Source organism: Ambystoma mexicanum, chromosome 12 (genome assembly GCF_040938575.1).
Source record: "Ambystoma mexicanum isolate Mex_15411 chromosome 12, UKY_AmexF1_1, whole genome shotgun sequence".
NCBI lineage: Eukaryota > Metazoa > Chordata > Amphibia > Caudata > Ambystomatidae > Ambystoma > Ambystoma mexicanum.
The window spans coordinates 667,145,468-667,160,505 of NC_090936.1; the positions used below are offsets into that span (position 1 = coordinate 667,145,468).

Sequence of the window (15,038 nt, forward strand, 5' to 3'; positions counted from 1 at the left end):
GGGGCTGTATGGTACAGTAACAGATCACAGCACAAGTGTGTTATGTTAAATATCCCACACATCTGTCAGTTTTGACCCTTCTTTAAATATACGACACGAAACCCGGCATTATCACTCTCATTGGGGGTCGCCTAATGAATTATCTACATTATGATGAGGGGATTAAGGGTTGAGCTAGTGACATAACAGAACTGAAACCTTGAATTTAGTGGTATTTACTGCATGCAATAATCCTGTAATATCACATAAGGAAAATATTGTATGACCTCTTAATAAAATGTGTGGCAAAAAAGGCGATATTAAACAAAATGTCTGGTTTTATCTATTGGAGGAAGAGAAGGGATACACTTGAGTCACATTAAGGTGGTAAATCAGGTTACTTGTGAGGAATTGATACAAAAAGGGACATGGTGGATGAGCCCCTGAAGGGCCTAGTGGTTATATCTAGAAATAACAAGGGGCAACTTTGGGAAAGGTAAAATGGTAAATATAGCATAAACAATGGTGTTGGTAGGCGTTGTCCTCACACCTCAGGTGCCATCTTTGTCTTCAACCAAAATGCAGAATCCTAGTAGGTCTCTATCGCCTTGGGGACACCATAATCTAATCCGAACAAATGACCAACAAAAGACTCAATCCTAAATGTATCCAGTCCCTTAGGTTCCAAGCTCACCCCAGCCGGAAACGAAATTCTCTGTTGGCTACCTGAATAGACGCCACACCAAAAAAAGCAAGTGCAGCCCTAATCAAAAACAAAATCACACGTGATTCTTTTGGTTTGGATGCCCCTGTGAGCACATCCAGCATCTGGTTTTACCTTTGTTTCAATATCTTGTGAAACACCATTTGCTGTACAGGCGCCTTATTAATACTCAATAAATAAACAGGAATGTGGGTTCTTACATACCATAACTGGGGGAATGTGCTTCCCCCCGTGGCTAATACAGTTTGGCTAGCCCCACACCAAAATCCAGGGATATGTTGGTAGATGACCATCCCTCCTCTGACACTGGAGGGTCCTTGTCAGGTAACCAATTTTAATCCCCTGATGTGGGTCTTGCATCCTTCTCTATTTTGCCCTAACTAGTGCTGGTAGAAGACCCAGTCTCCAGGCTTTCCACTTCCCTTCAGGAAGGCAAAGGTTTTTTGGGGGTAGCCAGCCAGCAAAGAAAATATCATTTTTAGCATGACCAATTGGCCATTGCACACTCTGCAGAGTCTCTCTCTAAAGGCACTTCAGAAGTCAACACCTTCCTGCAGGCAATGGCCCCCTTCTTCATGATGGGAGCTCTGAAGAGCACATCTGCTTGCTCCTGGTCTGTAACACCTACTGACATATGACACCGGCTGACTTGTCCCAGCCCCTTTGTGATACCCATAGGGCCCTGAACGTTCTCTCATGATTGGCTCTCTCCTAAGGCATCCTGCCTCTGCTCCTCTGATTGGTCATGCCTAATAGGATTCTTAAATGTATCAATCGCACAATTATGCAGTTTCTTTGATTGATTCATGTTCAATTGAGGCACCTTACCTTCTCATGTGGGCCTATCAGGAGTGCACAAGTCTTTATAGGTATCCAATGACATCCCTTCCATCCTAGAAACAAGTAAATACAGTATTGCAGCTTCCACAGTCACCCGAAGACCAGAGGTGAAGGAGTGCATCTTTTCCATCTCGCTGCAAGGTAAGTGAGCGGATTCTTCTCTGAAGCTATACCCTTTCCTAACACATGATCACACTGGAAGGGAAATGTTAATTGTTCACAGATCAGATCCACAGTCGGATTTAGAGAGCCACATGGCCTTCTGGGGACCATAGTCTTTATCAAAGGCTCTGTGTGACTTGGCCTTCTTATCGGTGTTGGATATAACGTAAGTCTGTTATCTGCACCGGGGGGGGTGTCACCGGGGAATCCCACCTCGTCCACCCTCAAGGGGCGCACGTTGGGTAGCAGCTGGTATGCCTTAGACCACTGGACCTCTGTCTACTCACACAAAAAATAGGGAGTTGGTGCCAACTCACCACATACCGTTACTGCCGTGAAGTTGATTCCTCCTTAATTATAGATCAGCGCAGGAATGCATGCAGTTAATAGACCTAATGTGTGCAATGGGCTTTTCTTTGCGGTCAAATGGTGTTTCAAGGGATGCATGAGTACATGATCCGATGACACCCCAGTTGGCTTCAAGAGTTGCCTTTGACAGTAGAACTAGCAACCAGCAGTTGGAACAATCAGGCCTAAAGATATCTGGGGTTGCTTGGTGCCCTTTAGGTTTGGGACAGAATTCTCTTTCTGGGACAGGGTTTTTTTAAGTTGTGCAATGTTGCTCCAGTTCTTCGATGGCAGACCTTAGTTGAATACTCATACACTGGCATGTAGTAAGAGCAATGGTTCGGAAATGCCAGCTGGAACATTTTGATCACAGTTTATGCTCATTGTTGAGTCTACCTTTCTATGGCGGTTATGTCCTAATGCGCTATATGTTGTTACTTCGAATCAGGTTTCTTCTTATTTTCGAATTTCGTTCTGCACTTAGTTCCGCGCCACAAACTCCTCCCCTTCTGAAAGATTCTTCTGCCTGACCTAATGTACTTTCTAAACTGGGCGTAAGGGTGTTTTTGCTCAGGTTCATTGGAATATCTTTGATGGAATGACATACTCCCAGGGGAGTTGCTAGGTCTGGAAAAGACCCGGGGCTACGCTGATGTCGGAACTGTTGGGACTGGGGGCTAGCTAGTCTTTTGGCTGTAGCTCCTGAGATTCTATCCGGGGCTACAACCAAAAGATCAGGGGCTATAGCCCCCTTAGCCCCCCCCTAGCAACGCCCCTGCTCCCAGCCGGACGCAGCTCTTTTGCTCACTGCGCCTACAGACTTCTCTGATAGGCCTAACAGCATGAAAGCCGCCCAAACGGTCTGCGGTTGGATTGATGTGGATAAAGCAGACACACAGAAGATAGAAAAGAAGGTGGAAAATGTTGTCATAGTGCATTTGGAGTGGTTTTGAACGGTACTTCCATTACACTTGCTGTCCTCAAGTGAGTAGGAAGCGAGCCCACCTGTGGCATTTGCGTTATTCTAAATGTACCATTGGGGAATAGACAAACGGGTTGCACCTGGTGGACTCATAGGTTTTCTACTTCTCTGAGGCTCTTTTTCCATAATTTTACGAGGAAGGAGCACCAATGAAATATTACCAACATCAATGCACACTGTGAAGTAGCTGGGCATTTCTGAACGGGCACTTACCACAGCTGCCACAGCAGGTTGGATTGGGCGGTATCCATTTCTCGGTGGGAGGGCATGAACTGGGCTCATCACAAGCCATCGGCTTACATTCCGTTTTCTGGGTTTTGGCACTGCACACACAATCCATGCAACCCGTGACATTCCAGGCATCGCCATACTGTGGAGGAAAGACATGCCTCCATGAGTTGCTCCATTGCCACAATCAGGTGTTTGAAGAGATGGGCATTGCGCAACACATTCAACTTACACTCTTCATTCCGCCATCTGTTCCACAGCAACCTGTTGGATAAGACAGCAGAAGCATGAGCAATACAGGGTTACTCCTCTATGTGGTTACTGCATGTCATTTTTTAAACATTTTTATAAAATTCTTGAGGTTGGAGGTCAAGGGGGACCACTAAGTGCAAGCTTCCTAAATGTGAAATAAAGAAATGATTGCTACATATAGCCGCAGGGAGCTATCCAACCCATGCTAATAATTCATTTGAAACATATTTATATTTACAAATACAATCTGATGATTTAAATAATTGTGCTTCATCTTTTGAAGAGTGCCATAAATAGTCATGACTAAGGGCAATAATGTACCTTCAGGGGGCGTTGTCGTGGAGAAAGCTGTAAAACACAAAGGGACATTATTAGTAAAGGTTTAGCTGTTTTTATAGTTTCAGGTGCAAATTTTACTTGGGTATTTAATGCCCCACTATTGAACATGAATACTTTGCATTTTTCAAGAACATTGTTTTCAAAAAATCCAAAAGTGAAATGACTTTTCATAGTAAAAAAAAACTCCCAAGGGACGCTTAGGATAGCCTTGTGATTGATATGCAAACGTACGCACAAAGCAACGCAGTTTGTGTGGCTCAGATCGTGGACCTGTCCCGCATAGGCTAATGTTGTGTTGTACTGTGTATCTTCGCCGCTCGGCCCTAGATCTCCCCTCCCTCTCTCCATCCTAGTGCATGCGTCTAGGATCTGACACTCTCTCATGCAGAAACGTTGCGTGACAGTGGATAGGTGGGTGCTTGGTAACCTTTCTTTCGTGATACTCTAAGAGTTGTCAATTTCACAATGGCTAACGCAATTCGATGACCTCAACAGGGCACTTATGAATATTAAGAGGGGCCTGGTCCTCATATAGTTGCTTCCTCTCCATGCTCCCCCTCCTTTTTCACACATCCATTTTTAGGCGATTGCTAAACTTCATGCGAACACTTTGTGGAACAGGAAAGTTCCATAAATGTCCTACTTTAAGCATATCGTTTATTATAAGTAAGGCGTAATGCTTTTCCTGAAACTGAATGAGTATTCTGGCTTACATTTGACAAATACATGGGGCCTCATTACGAGAGTGGCGGAATGGATTAACGGATGCCGCAAAAGGATTCAGACCCGTTAACACCATTCCGCCACATTACGAGGTCCCCTCGCGGGACCTGCACTGCACATCTGGTTTTTCCCGCGAGGGGAAGAGGGAGCTAACAACGGGCCGGTCGTAATCGGCCCGTTGTTAGCTCGCTCCCCCATTCCCATTCAGCCCTATGGGGACTGAAATGGGAATGGGGAAGGTCCGGGCCAGGGTTCCTCTAGGGAGGAATTACCGGGCCCTCGGAACTCGGAATGGCCCGGTAATTCCCCATTCTGGGAACCCGGACCAGGACCCGATTTTGGCGGCAGCCATGCCGCCAATAGCGGCATGGCTACTGCCAAAATCGTAATGAGGCCCATGCACTCCCCAGCTGTCTAAATGCACCCATTTAATGTTTTTATTATTATTAACCTAACACAATACAGAGACCCTGAAATGCGCCCACCTCAGGAATCACTAGGTACCATTCTATCCGGTAAGAAAGGCTGCATTCTAAAGCTTAGATGCTCTACTCCATGTATCCCTCACCTTTTCCAAATATGATCCCTTCTAGTGCCTGTAATAATTACTCAAGATGCTTAAGAGATCCAAAGATGGCTGCTATACAGTGATAGAGGCCTGCACATTCTGGCTCAAAGGTGAACTCAAACACATTTTAATGCTTTCAAGAATAAACCGATCATTTACCGGGTGGAATGTCCAAATTATCCCAATATGATCAGCTTCCAAAGTAGACCTTAAACCCACATCAGCTTCTCCCATCGAACTTTGTGTAATTCTAACACTTCTGAGTGCAATCCCAGTTTCACCACTGGGCTGCTCTGGATGTCAAAGGGTTGTTGCCTTGCTTGACACATGCAAATGTTGAATCTGCTGCTGCGTAATAGAGAACACTTTTATGAAAGCACTACGGACACAGACTAATTTGTGAGTATGATTCCTGAACACCAGCAGTCTGCTTTGATTCCTCTGTCAAGTCTTTCTAACTCAGAACACGGCAGTGTGCCTGTGAAGACTTGGAGCTGGTATGACTCAGGAGGCTGGTTGCCATCACTGCAACATGCTAGCGGCCTGCTTTGCTTCCTCTGTCAAGCCTTTCTAACTCGGAACACGGCAGTGTGCCTGTGAAAGACTTGGAGCTGGTATGACTCAGGAGGCTGGTTGCCATCACTGCAACATGCTAGCGGTCTGCTTCGATTCCTCTGTCAAGCCTTTCTAACTCAGAAGACGGCAGTGTGCCTGTGAAAGACTTGGAGCTGGTATGACTCAGGAGGCTGGTTACCATCACTGCAACATGCTAGCGGTATGCTTCGATTCCTCTGTCAAGCCTTTCTAACTCAGAAGACGGCAGTATGCCTGTGAAAGACTTGGAGCTGGTATGACTCAGGAGCCTGGTTGACATCACTGCAACATGCTAGCGGTCTGCTTCGATTCCTCTGTCAAGCCTTTCTAACTCAGGACACGGCAGTGTCCCTGTGAAAGACTTGGAGCTGGTATGACTCAGGAGGCTGGTTGCCATCACTGCAAAATGCTAGCGGTCTGCTTCGATTCCTCTGTCAAGCCTTTCTAACTCAGAACACGGCAGTGTCCCTGTGAAAGACTTGGAGCTGGTATGACTCAGGAGGTTGGTTGCCATCACTGCAACATGCTAGCGGTCTGCTTCGATTCCTCTGTCAAGTCTTTCTAACTCAGAACACGGCAGTGTCCCTGTGAAAGACTTGGAGCTGGTATGACTCAGGAGGCTGTTTGCCATCACTGCAACATGCTAGCGGTCTGCTTCGATTCCTCTGTCAAGTTATTCTAACTCAGAACACGGCAGTGTCCCTGTGAAAGACTTGGAGCTGGTATGACTCAGGAGGCTGTTTGCCATCACTGCAACATGCTAGCGGTCTGCTTCGATTCCTCTGTCAAGTCATTCTAACTCAGAACACGGCAGTGTCCCTTTGAAAGACTTGGAGCTGGTATGACTCAAGAGGCTGGTTGCCATCACTGCCACATGCTAGCGGTCTGCTTCGATTCCTCTGCCAAGTCTTTCTAACTCAGAACACGGCAATGTCCCTCTGAAAGACTTGGAGCTGGTATGACTCAGGAGACTGGTTGCCATCACTGCAACATGCTAGCGGTCTGCTTCGATTCCTCTGTCAAGTCTTTCTAACTCAGAACACGGCAATGTCCCTAAGAAATACTTAGAGCTGGTATGACTCAGGAGGCTGGTTGCCATGACTGCAACATGCTAGCGGTCTGTTTCGATTCCTCTGTCAAGTCTTTCCAACTCAGAACACGGCAGTGTCCCTGTGAAAGACTTGTAGCTGGTATGACTCGGGGGGCTGGTTGCCATCACTGCAACATGCCAAGTTCATTCTCCTTCGTTTGCTTTGCTACTGCCCAGGAATCCAGAACAGTTGCAGGTTATTTGAGTGGTTTTACTAAAAAAACTCAGGCAAAGATGAACAGAAGAAAAGTACCGCAAAGTCAGAGGGACCCACATATTCAGGAACAGATAAATGATATTAGCAGAAAGGATGTAAAAGAGCGGTCCCAAGTAAAGAGAAGTTCAGCAAAGGGGATGTAGGCATATTTCTGTGAAGAATGAGTGAAACATTCCTTGACATACTAAATAACCTAATTGATAGTAACCTTTTAATGGTAGGTATGTTGTCTTTCCAATTTGTAGCACATTGTTCCAGTACATAAAAACACATCTTTCTCAGGTACTCAGGCGAGATTAGTCATTGCTAATCTCCCCATTGTACTAGAGAAGCAGTCTGTGGTTTTATTTCTTATGGGTCTGGTAGGTCATGGTCACACAGCATAATAGTACCCTCTGGGGTAAGGGCAAATGTTGAAGATCTGTTGCCCTGTTAAAATTACAGTTTTTCTGAGTATAAAGACTACTGTGAATTTGCATGATTTATTTTAAGTTTTATTTATGCCTCACTTTTTTACCAATAGTTTATTCGGCAAAGCTATCAGCAAAAAAACAATACTTCACAGTGGTCAATTCTATCCGTCTACACAATTAGCTCGCATGGCAGCACTCCTTGTACATGGACTAATAAACATGACATTGGTCATTTACAAAGAGCGATAAATAGTATTTATATGTGTATAGGCAGATCTGCACCAAAAAGGGCATTGGTTATGTAGCGTGAGCTGCACTTTTCATGTGTTCACAAAAGGGCTGCGTTCAGCAGCTCTCCCATGACTTCTGGTCTCTTCGGAGGGATCACATTTCCATCGGACCGATCAGATAACCTCAGACAGTGCCTTTAAACTTGCAGGTTGTAGATACCTATCTAGAATACTGCCTGTTTTCATTTGAACTTGAATTATATATATTTAAATATTAAGCTTGAGATAAAGTTTAGTGCCTCTTACGTTTACTCTATAAATACTAGTGCACATTATTATAAAGCTTATATTGCTCTACAAATAAACTAAATTGATTGATTGAACAAAGTGTATATTGCTATTTCTCCTCTGTTTATTAGGGAGGAACTGGTTAGTTTTTAAGAAATATCCAAATAACTCAGCACCTACCTGTTGTAGATACAGGAGTTGGTGGAGCTGAAATGAACAAGAACGGATGTTACTGTTAAAGATACATTGCATTTCTATAATAACATTTAATCTGATTCAATTAATAAATAACATTACTCCAAGTAACACAAAAAGCAGCACAATGTGAAATCTTCTTGTTACCAGAGTGAAAGGCTGGAATCCAGATCACTTCTCAATATGGTATTAGGTATTTAGTCCAGCTTTTGATACTAAGCTAAAAATGGCTTCAGTGTAGATGGTATGCGATTTTTAAAACCAAAAGGTTTTAATGTAGCTACTTATATAGAAATGGCATTTGATATATACAAAATCGTATTAACATGTATTTCACTGGTTAAAATATGACTGTAAATATAGACCATTCTCCATAACTATTGATTTAGAAAAAAGCCAGGACTTTTTACATTTCTCAGTAGTCTGTGGAAAAAAGAGATTCACGATTTTCTGAACATTGGTGAGACGTTCACTGAAGGGCATCGGACAGCTCTTGTCCTACTTGACTTACCAGAGGCCCACGTACACCAGAGACAGGGCACCCGAAGGAACTGGATGGCTGTTTCAAAGACTGATCTCTAATGCATACACTCCTTTCTCCACAATCATGATGAAGGAATTAGCTTGGGTGAAATGATTAATCCATGCAGCATTTCCATCGTGGTTTATCACGGGGATTATGTCGATCCCCCGCTCATGTTCATTATATATATTCATACACTTGCCCAGAGGATCACCCATCACCAACTTGAGCTCCAGATGCAGCAGAGCATTGAGCTGGAGCAATGCATCACAAAGGCATGACGGTGGAGTGACATGAATGTGCTAGCTGCAGGAGGAAAAAGAACAGTAACCGCAGCAGGACTATAACTATCCTTTGCTTACCATGGAGGTGACACATTGATTTCTGCAGTACACCAACGTTGTCAGCAATCACACTGGCATTCAAGACGTATTACCTGCATATTGCACACACATCCCTTCAACGGCAGCTTGCTGAATTGCCTCAATGTGGCTTGAGGTTTTGAGCCGAATACTGGATATGCAACACTCTGGCAGCTGAACGGATGTGCGGATCTGTGTTACAATCTCAAGTGAAGTCATGAGCAGTGGCGTGGTAGCTCCTAGGACATTCATGGGGCTCATAGAAAGATTGGAGACTGTCCAAGGCAGCTATGGGGGAGGCAGAGGCATATGAAAAGCAGTCCTGGGATGCATATATTGACTTCTGTGGTTGAAACAATTGTTTCCCATTCACTTATATTAATCATAAGGGGACACGACAGAGGAGTGGCACCGAAATATTGATAGGATTGTTAATGAGTTAATCACTTGACAGATGCGTGACCTGGATGTACTTGGGCATTGCAAACGTTCCTGGCAGGCTGCACCAGCCAGTAATGGGCTAGGCCAGGGATAAAGACTCAGACATAGCAAAATTATTTTGAAATCACTGTTAGTGCCATTACCAGCCAGCAAAGCCTGCAAGAAAGGTGTTTAATGCCATTAGCTCCTGTGGGTTACACCATCTATCTGTAGGTCTTCATATCATTAACAAAAAAGGACTTTTCTTCTTGTGTCTTACTCTTCACTCCTGGGCCACAGTCGTTTAATGTAGGTAAACTATACATTAACGCAGCCCTGGAGTGAAGAGACAGTAAGAGACAAGAGGAAAGGTACATTTGTTCCATTCCTTTATTCGAAATGATACAAGGGAAGGAGGCCAGAGTGTATTTTTCAAAGGTAGAATTTGACGTCCTTCAAGGAACAAAATGAATGACTTGGAAAACAAAAGTAGAATTGACACAATGGAATGATCCCCCTTTTTAAAGTTTAATCAAACCTTCCTTTCTGTCCATTCTATGAAAAGTTATAATTTATTTTACAATTGAACCATACCTGTTGTATAGGCTGGATGTGTGCCTGTGGTTTCTGAAAATAAAATTATCATGTTGAATTCAAATAAATAATTCTACATATCATAATATGAAACTGCCCTAGTTTTACTCCGAATTTGATGAATATATTAGTGTTGAATAAAATAATTTTTCAGTTGGAGGGGCAAAGGGTGAATTATAAAGGTTTTGATCAAACCTTTCTTCCGTCATTTCTCTAACATTTTACAATTTAGTTTAAAACTGTACCACACCTTTAGTATACGGTGAAGGTGTGCCTGTTGCTTCTAAAAATGAAATGATCATGTTGAATTCAAATACATAATTCGCATTTCACAAGATGAAACTGCCCTAATTGTGCTCCCAATTTGATGAATATAGTGTTGAATAAAATGATTGTTCGGATGGAGGGTCAATGCTTGAATTATATGCATATACCCCTTAATCTCCCTCGGAGGACAGCTGTCATATCTGCGGACTAACATGTATCATGTGCCTCACATTTGCTTGCAGTTTTCTAATATTAGGGCAGTACTGCAATATTTTCCATTGATTTGCAAATACAAATTTTACCTGTACCAATTCAGACAAACTAGAGATCCTTCATGTAGGAGCCTATCTGAATTATGAGACCTGTTGTCACCATTCTTAATCATACTGAATAAGTATACTTTTGAGTCCATGCTTCAGATCATAGTTGGTGCATTTTTCAAAGGTAGAATTTGACTTCCTTCAAGGAACAAAATGAATGACTTGGAAAGCAAAAGTAGAATGAACACAATGGAATGATCCTCCTTTGTAAAGTTTAATCAAACCTTCCTTTCTGTCCTTTCTATAAAAAGTTATAATTTATTTTACAATTGAACAATACCTGTAGTATGGGCTGGATGTGTGACTGTTGTTTCTGTAAATAAAATGATCATGTTGAATTCAAATAAATAAATCTACATACCATAACATGAAACTGCCCTAATTTTACTCCCAATTTGATGAATATATTAGTGTTGAATAAAATGATTTTTCAGATGGAGGGGCAATGGGTGAATTATAACGGTTTTGATGAAACCTTTCTTCCGTCCTTTCTCTAACATTTTACAATTTATTTTAAAATTGAACCATACCCTTAGCATAGGGTGAAGGTGTGCCTGTTGTTTCTGTAATTAAAATGATCGTGTTGAATTCAAGTAAATAAATCTACATATCATAACATGAATCTGCCCTAGTTTTACTCCCAATTTGATGAATATATTAGTGTTGAATAAAATGATTTTTCAGTGGAGGGTCAATGGATGAATTATAAAGGTTTTTATCAAACCTTTCTCCCGTGCTTTCTCTAACATTTTACAATTTATTTAAAAATCGAACCATAACTTTAGCATAGGGTGAAGGTGTGCCTGTTGTTTCGGTAAATAAAATGATCATGTTGAATTCAAATAAATAAATCTATATATCTAATTTTACTCCCAATTTGATGAACATATTAGTGTTGAATAAAATTATTTTTCAGATGGAGGGGCAATGGGTGAATTATAAAGGTTTTGATCAAACCTTTTTTCCATCCTTTCTCTAACATTTTACAATTTATTTTAAAATTGAGCCATGCATTTAGCACAGGGTGAAGGTGCGCCTGTTGTTTCTGTAAATAAAATGATCATGTTGAATTCAAATAAATAAATCTATATATCATAACACAAAACTGCCCTAGTTTTACTCCCAATTTGATGAAAATATTAGTTTTGAATAAAATGATTTTTCAGATGGAGGGGCAATGGGTGAATTATAAAGGTTTGGATCAAACCTTTCTTCCATCCCTTCTCTAACATTTTACAATTTATTTTAAAATTGAACCATACCTTTAGCATAGGGTGAAGGTGTGCCTGTTGTTTCTGTAAATACAATGATCATGTTGAATTCAAATAAATAAATCTACATATCATAACATGAAACTGCCCTAATTTTACTCCCACTTTGATGCCTATATCGATGTTGAATAAAATGATTTTTCAGTTGGAGGGGCAATGGGTGAATTATAAAGGTTTTGATCAAACCATTCTTCCATCCTTTCTCTAACATTTTACAATTTATTTTAAACATTGAACCATACCTATAGCATAGGGTGAAGGTGTGCCTGTTGTTTCTGTAAATAAAATGATCATGTTGAATTCAAATAAATAAATCTATGTATCATAAAATGAAACTGCCCTAATTTTACTCCCAATTTGATGAATATATTAGGGTTGAATAAAATGATTTTTCAGATGGAGGGGCAATGGGTGAATAATAAAGGTTTTGATCAAACCTTTCTTCCGTCCTTTCTCTAACATTTTACAATTTATTTTAAAATTGTATGATACTTTTAGCATAGGGTCAAAGTGAGCCTGTTGGTTCTAAAAATAAAATGATCATGTTAAGTTCAAATATATAATTTGCATATCATAAGATGATACTGCCCTAATTTTACTCTCAATTTGATGAATATATTAGTGTTGAATAAAATGATTGTTGGGATGGAGGGTCAATGCTTGAATTATACGCATGTACACCTTAATCTCCCTCTAGGACAGCTTTCATATCTACGGACTAACATGTATCATGTTCCTCACATTTGCTTACAGTTTTCTAATATTACGGCAGTACTGCAATATTTTCCATTGATTTACAAATACCAATTTTACCTGTAACAATTCAGACAAACTAGAGATCCTTCATGTAGGAGCCTATCTGAATTATGAGACCTGTTGTCACCATTGTTAATCATACTGAATAAATATACTATTGAGTCCATGCTTCAGATCTTGGTTAGTGCATTTTTCAAAGGTAGAATCTGACTTCCTTCAAGGAACAAAATTAATGACTTTGAAAACAAAAGTGGAATGAACACAATGGAATGATCCTCTTTTTTAAAGTTTAATCAAACCTTCCTTTCTGTCCTTTCTATGAAAAGTTATAATTTATTTTACAATTGAACCATACCTGTAGTATATGCTGGATGTGTGCCTGTTGTTTCTGTAAATACAATGATCATGTTGAATTCAAATACATAAATCTACATATCATAACACGAATCTGCCCTAGTTTTACTCCCAATTTGATGAATATATTAGTGTTGAATGAAATGATTTTTCAGATGGAGAGGCAATGCGTAAATTATAAAGGTTTTTTTCAAACGTTTCTTCCGTCCTTTCTCTAACATTTTACAATTTATTTTAAAATTTAACCATAACTTTAGCATAGGGTGAAGGTGTGCCTGTTGTTTCTGTAAATAAAATGATCATGTTGAATTCAAATAAATAAATCTAAATATCATAACATGAATCTGCCCTAGTCTTAATCCCAATTTGATGAATATATTAGTGTTGAATAAAATGATTTTTCAGATGGAGGGTCAATGGGTGAATTATAAAGGTTTATGTTTTGATCAAACATTTCTTCTGTCATTTCTCTAATATTTTACAATTTGCTTTAAAATTGAACCATACCTTTTGCATAGGGTGAAGGTGTGCCTGTTGATTCTGTAAATAAAATGATCATGTTGAATTCAAATAAATAAATCTACATATCATAACATGAATCTGCCCTAGTTTTACTCCCAATTTGATGCATATATCTATGTTGAATAAAATGATTGTTTCAGTTGGAGGGGCAATGAGTGAATTATAAAGGTATTGATCAAACCTTTCTTCCGTCCTTTCTCTAACATTTTACAATTTATTTTAACATCGAAACATACCTTTAGCATAGGGTGAAGGTGTGGCCTTTGTTTCTGTAAATAAAATGATCATATTGAATTCAAATACATAAATCTACATATCATAAAATGAATCCGCCCTAGTTTTACGCCCAATTTGATGAATATATTAGTGTTGAATAAAATTATTTTTCAGATGTAGGGGCAATGGGTGAATTATAAAGCTTTTGATTAAACCTTTCTTCCATCCTTTCTCTAACATTGTACAATGTATTTTAAAATTGAGCCATGCATTTAGCATAGGGTGAAGGTGTGCCTTTTGTTTCTGTAAATAAAATGATCATGTTGAATTCAAATAAATAAATCTATATATCATACCATAAAACTGCCCTAGTTTTACTTCCAATTTGATGAATATATTAGTGTTGAATAAAATGATTTTTCAGATGGGGGGCAATGGGGGAAATATAAAGGTTTTGTTCAAACTTTCTTCCATCCTTTCTCTAACATTTTAAAATGTATATTAAAGGATAGTTCCGGGACTTTTTTTTTATTGTCCCTACGGTTCGGCCATGTGTTTTTAAGCATAACTCGGTAGATCGTAGAAAACTTTCCTATGGACCTTACCCGACTTTTCGTCCATTAACGCACTCGAAATCAGCCGCCATTTTCTGATAATCCTATCATTTCCCCCCATCGACCTGGCTCACCTGCTTTTGCGGCACTAAATCAAATCCCCCGCCCCTGAGCCTGACATCAGCAGACGCGTACCGCCCATTTCCCAACGCCAAAGCACGTTTCGTGTCAACAATCGCTGCGCCTCAGCTAATGAAGTGTCGCCATGGAAATGGCAGGACGCCTCTTTCCTCAATAAGTATAAACACACCGTTTCACAACACACAGCAGCAGATTTTCGATTCCATTACTCTCTCTGTGTTACTTTGAGTATTCTGTGACTCGTTTCTGTGCTCTGGTCAGCTACATTCGCCGCTTCTAGGCCTTGTGAACACCTGTACCATCTCTGTAAATTATTTTACTTTCTTTACCACACAATGGCTACAATAATGCCGTATATGTACGAGCCCGAGTACACCGAGGAAGAACTACTGGAAAGGCAAGCACACGAAAACGATGGGGATTCGGACGGCAGTTGGGAGGACCAGTCAACGGATGAAGAGCCTGGACCATGTCGCATGGACGGCGTCTCCACCTGGTGCACGTGCAATCGGTGCAAGCTAATGCCAACTGAGGAGGAGAACTGCTGCTGCCGTGAAAATTCCGGG

The 15,038-nt window shown here is 40.8% G+C and overlaps 1 protein-coding gene and 1 long non-coding RNA gene across 52 annotated transcripts in view; both read right to left on the reverse strand.

Moving 5' to 3' along the window:
- The window catches only part of LOC138513982 (mucin-19), a 1,848,798-nt gene that overhangs the window by 19,422 nt on the left and 1,814,338 nt on the right, over nucleotides 1-15,038 (reverse strand). For all 50 annotated transcript variants that reach the window (XM_069629210.1, XM_069629207.1, XM_069629194.1 and 47 more), the window contains 4 exons: nucleotides 8,158-8,184; nucleotides 3,837-3,863; nucleotides 3,496-3,527; nucleotides 3,249-3,405 (listed from right to left, as the gene is read on the reverse strand). In XM_069629210.1, coding sequence (XP_069485311.1) covers nucleotides 3,249-3,405; nucleotides 3,496-3,527; nucleotides 3,837-3,863; nucleotides 8,158-8,184 — 243 coding nt within the window. The remainder of the gene's footprint in view (nucleotides 1-3,248; nucleotides 3,406-3,495; nucleotides 3,528-3,836; nucleotides 3,864-8,157; nucleotides 8,185-15,038) is intronic.
- On the reverse strand, nucleotides 8,191-13,802 carry LOC138513989 (uncharacterized). 2 transcript variants are annotated; one of them, XR_011281856.1, is made up of 4 exons: nucleotides 13,547-13,797; nucleotides 13,041-13,073; nucleotides 10,939-10,971; nucleotides 8,191-10,104 (listed from the first exon to the last, which is right to left on the reverse strand). It is a non-coding gene; the product is annotated as an uncharacterized lncRNA (long non-coding RNA). The 2 variants fall into 2 exon arrangements; XR_011281855.1 differs by lacking the exon at nucleotides 8,191-10,104 and having other exon boundaries at nucleotides 10,218-10,971; nucleotides 13,547-13,802.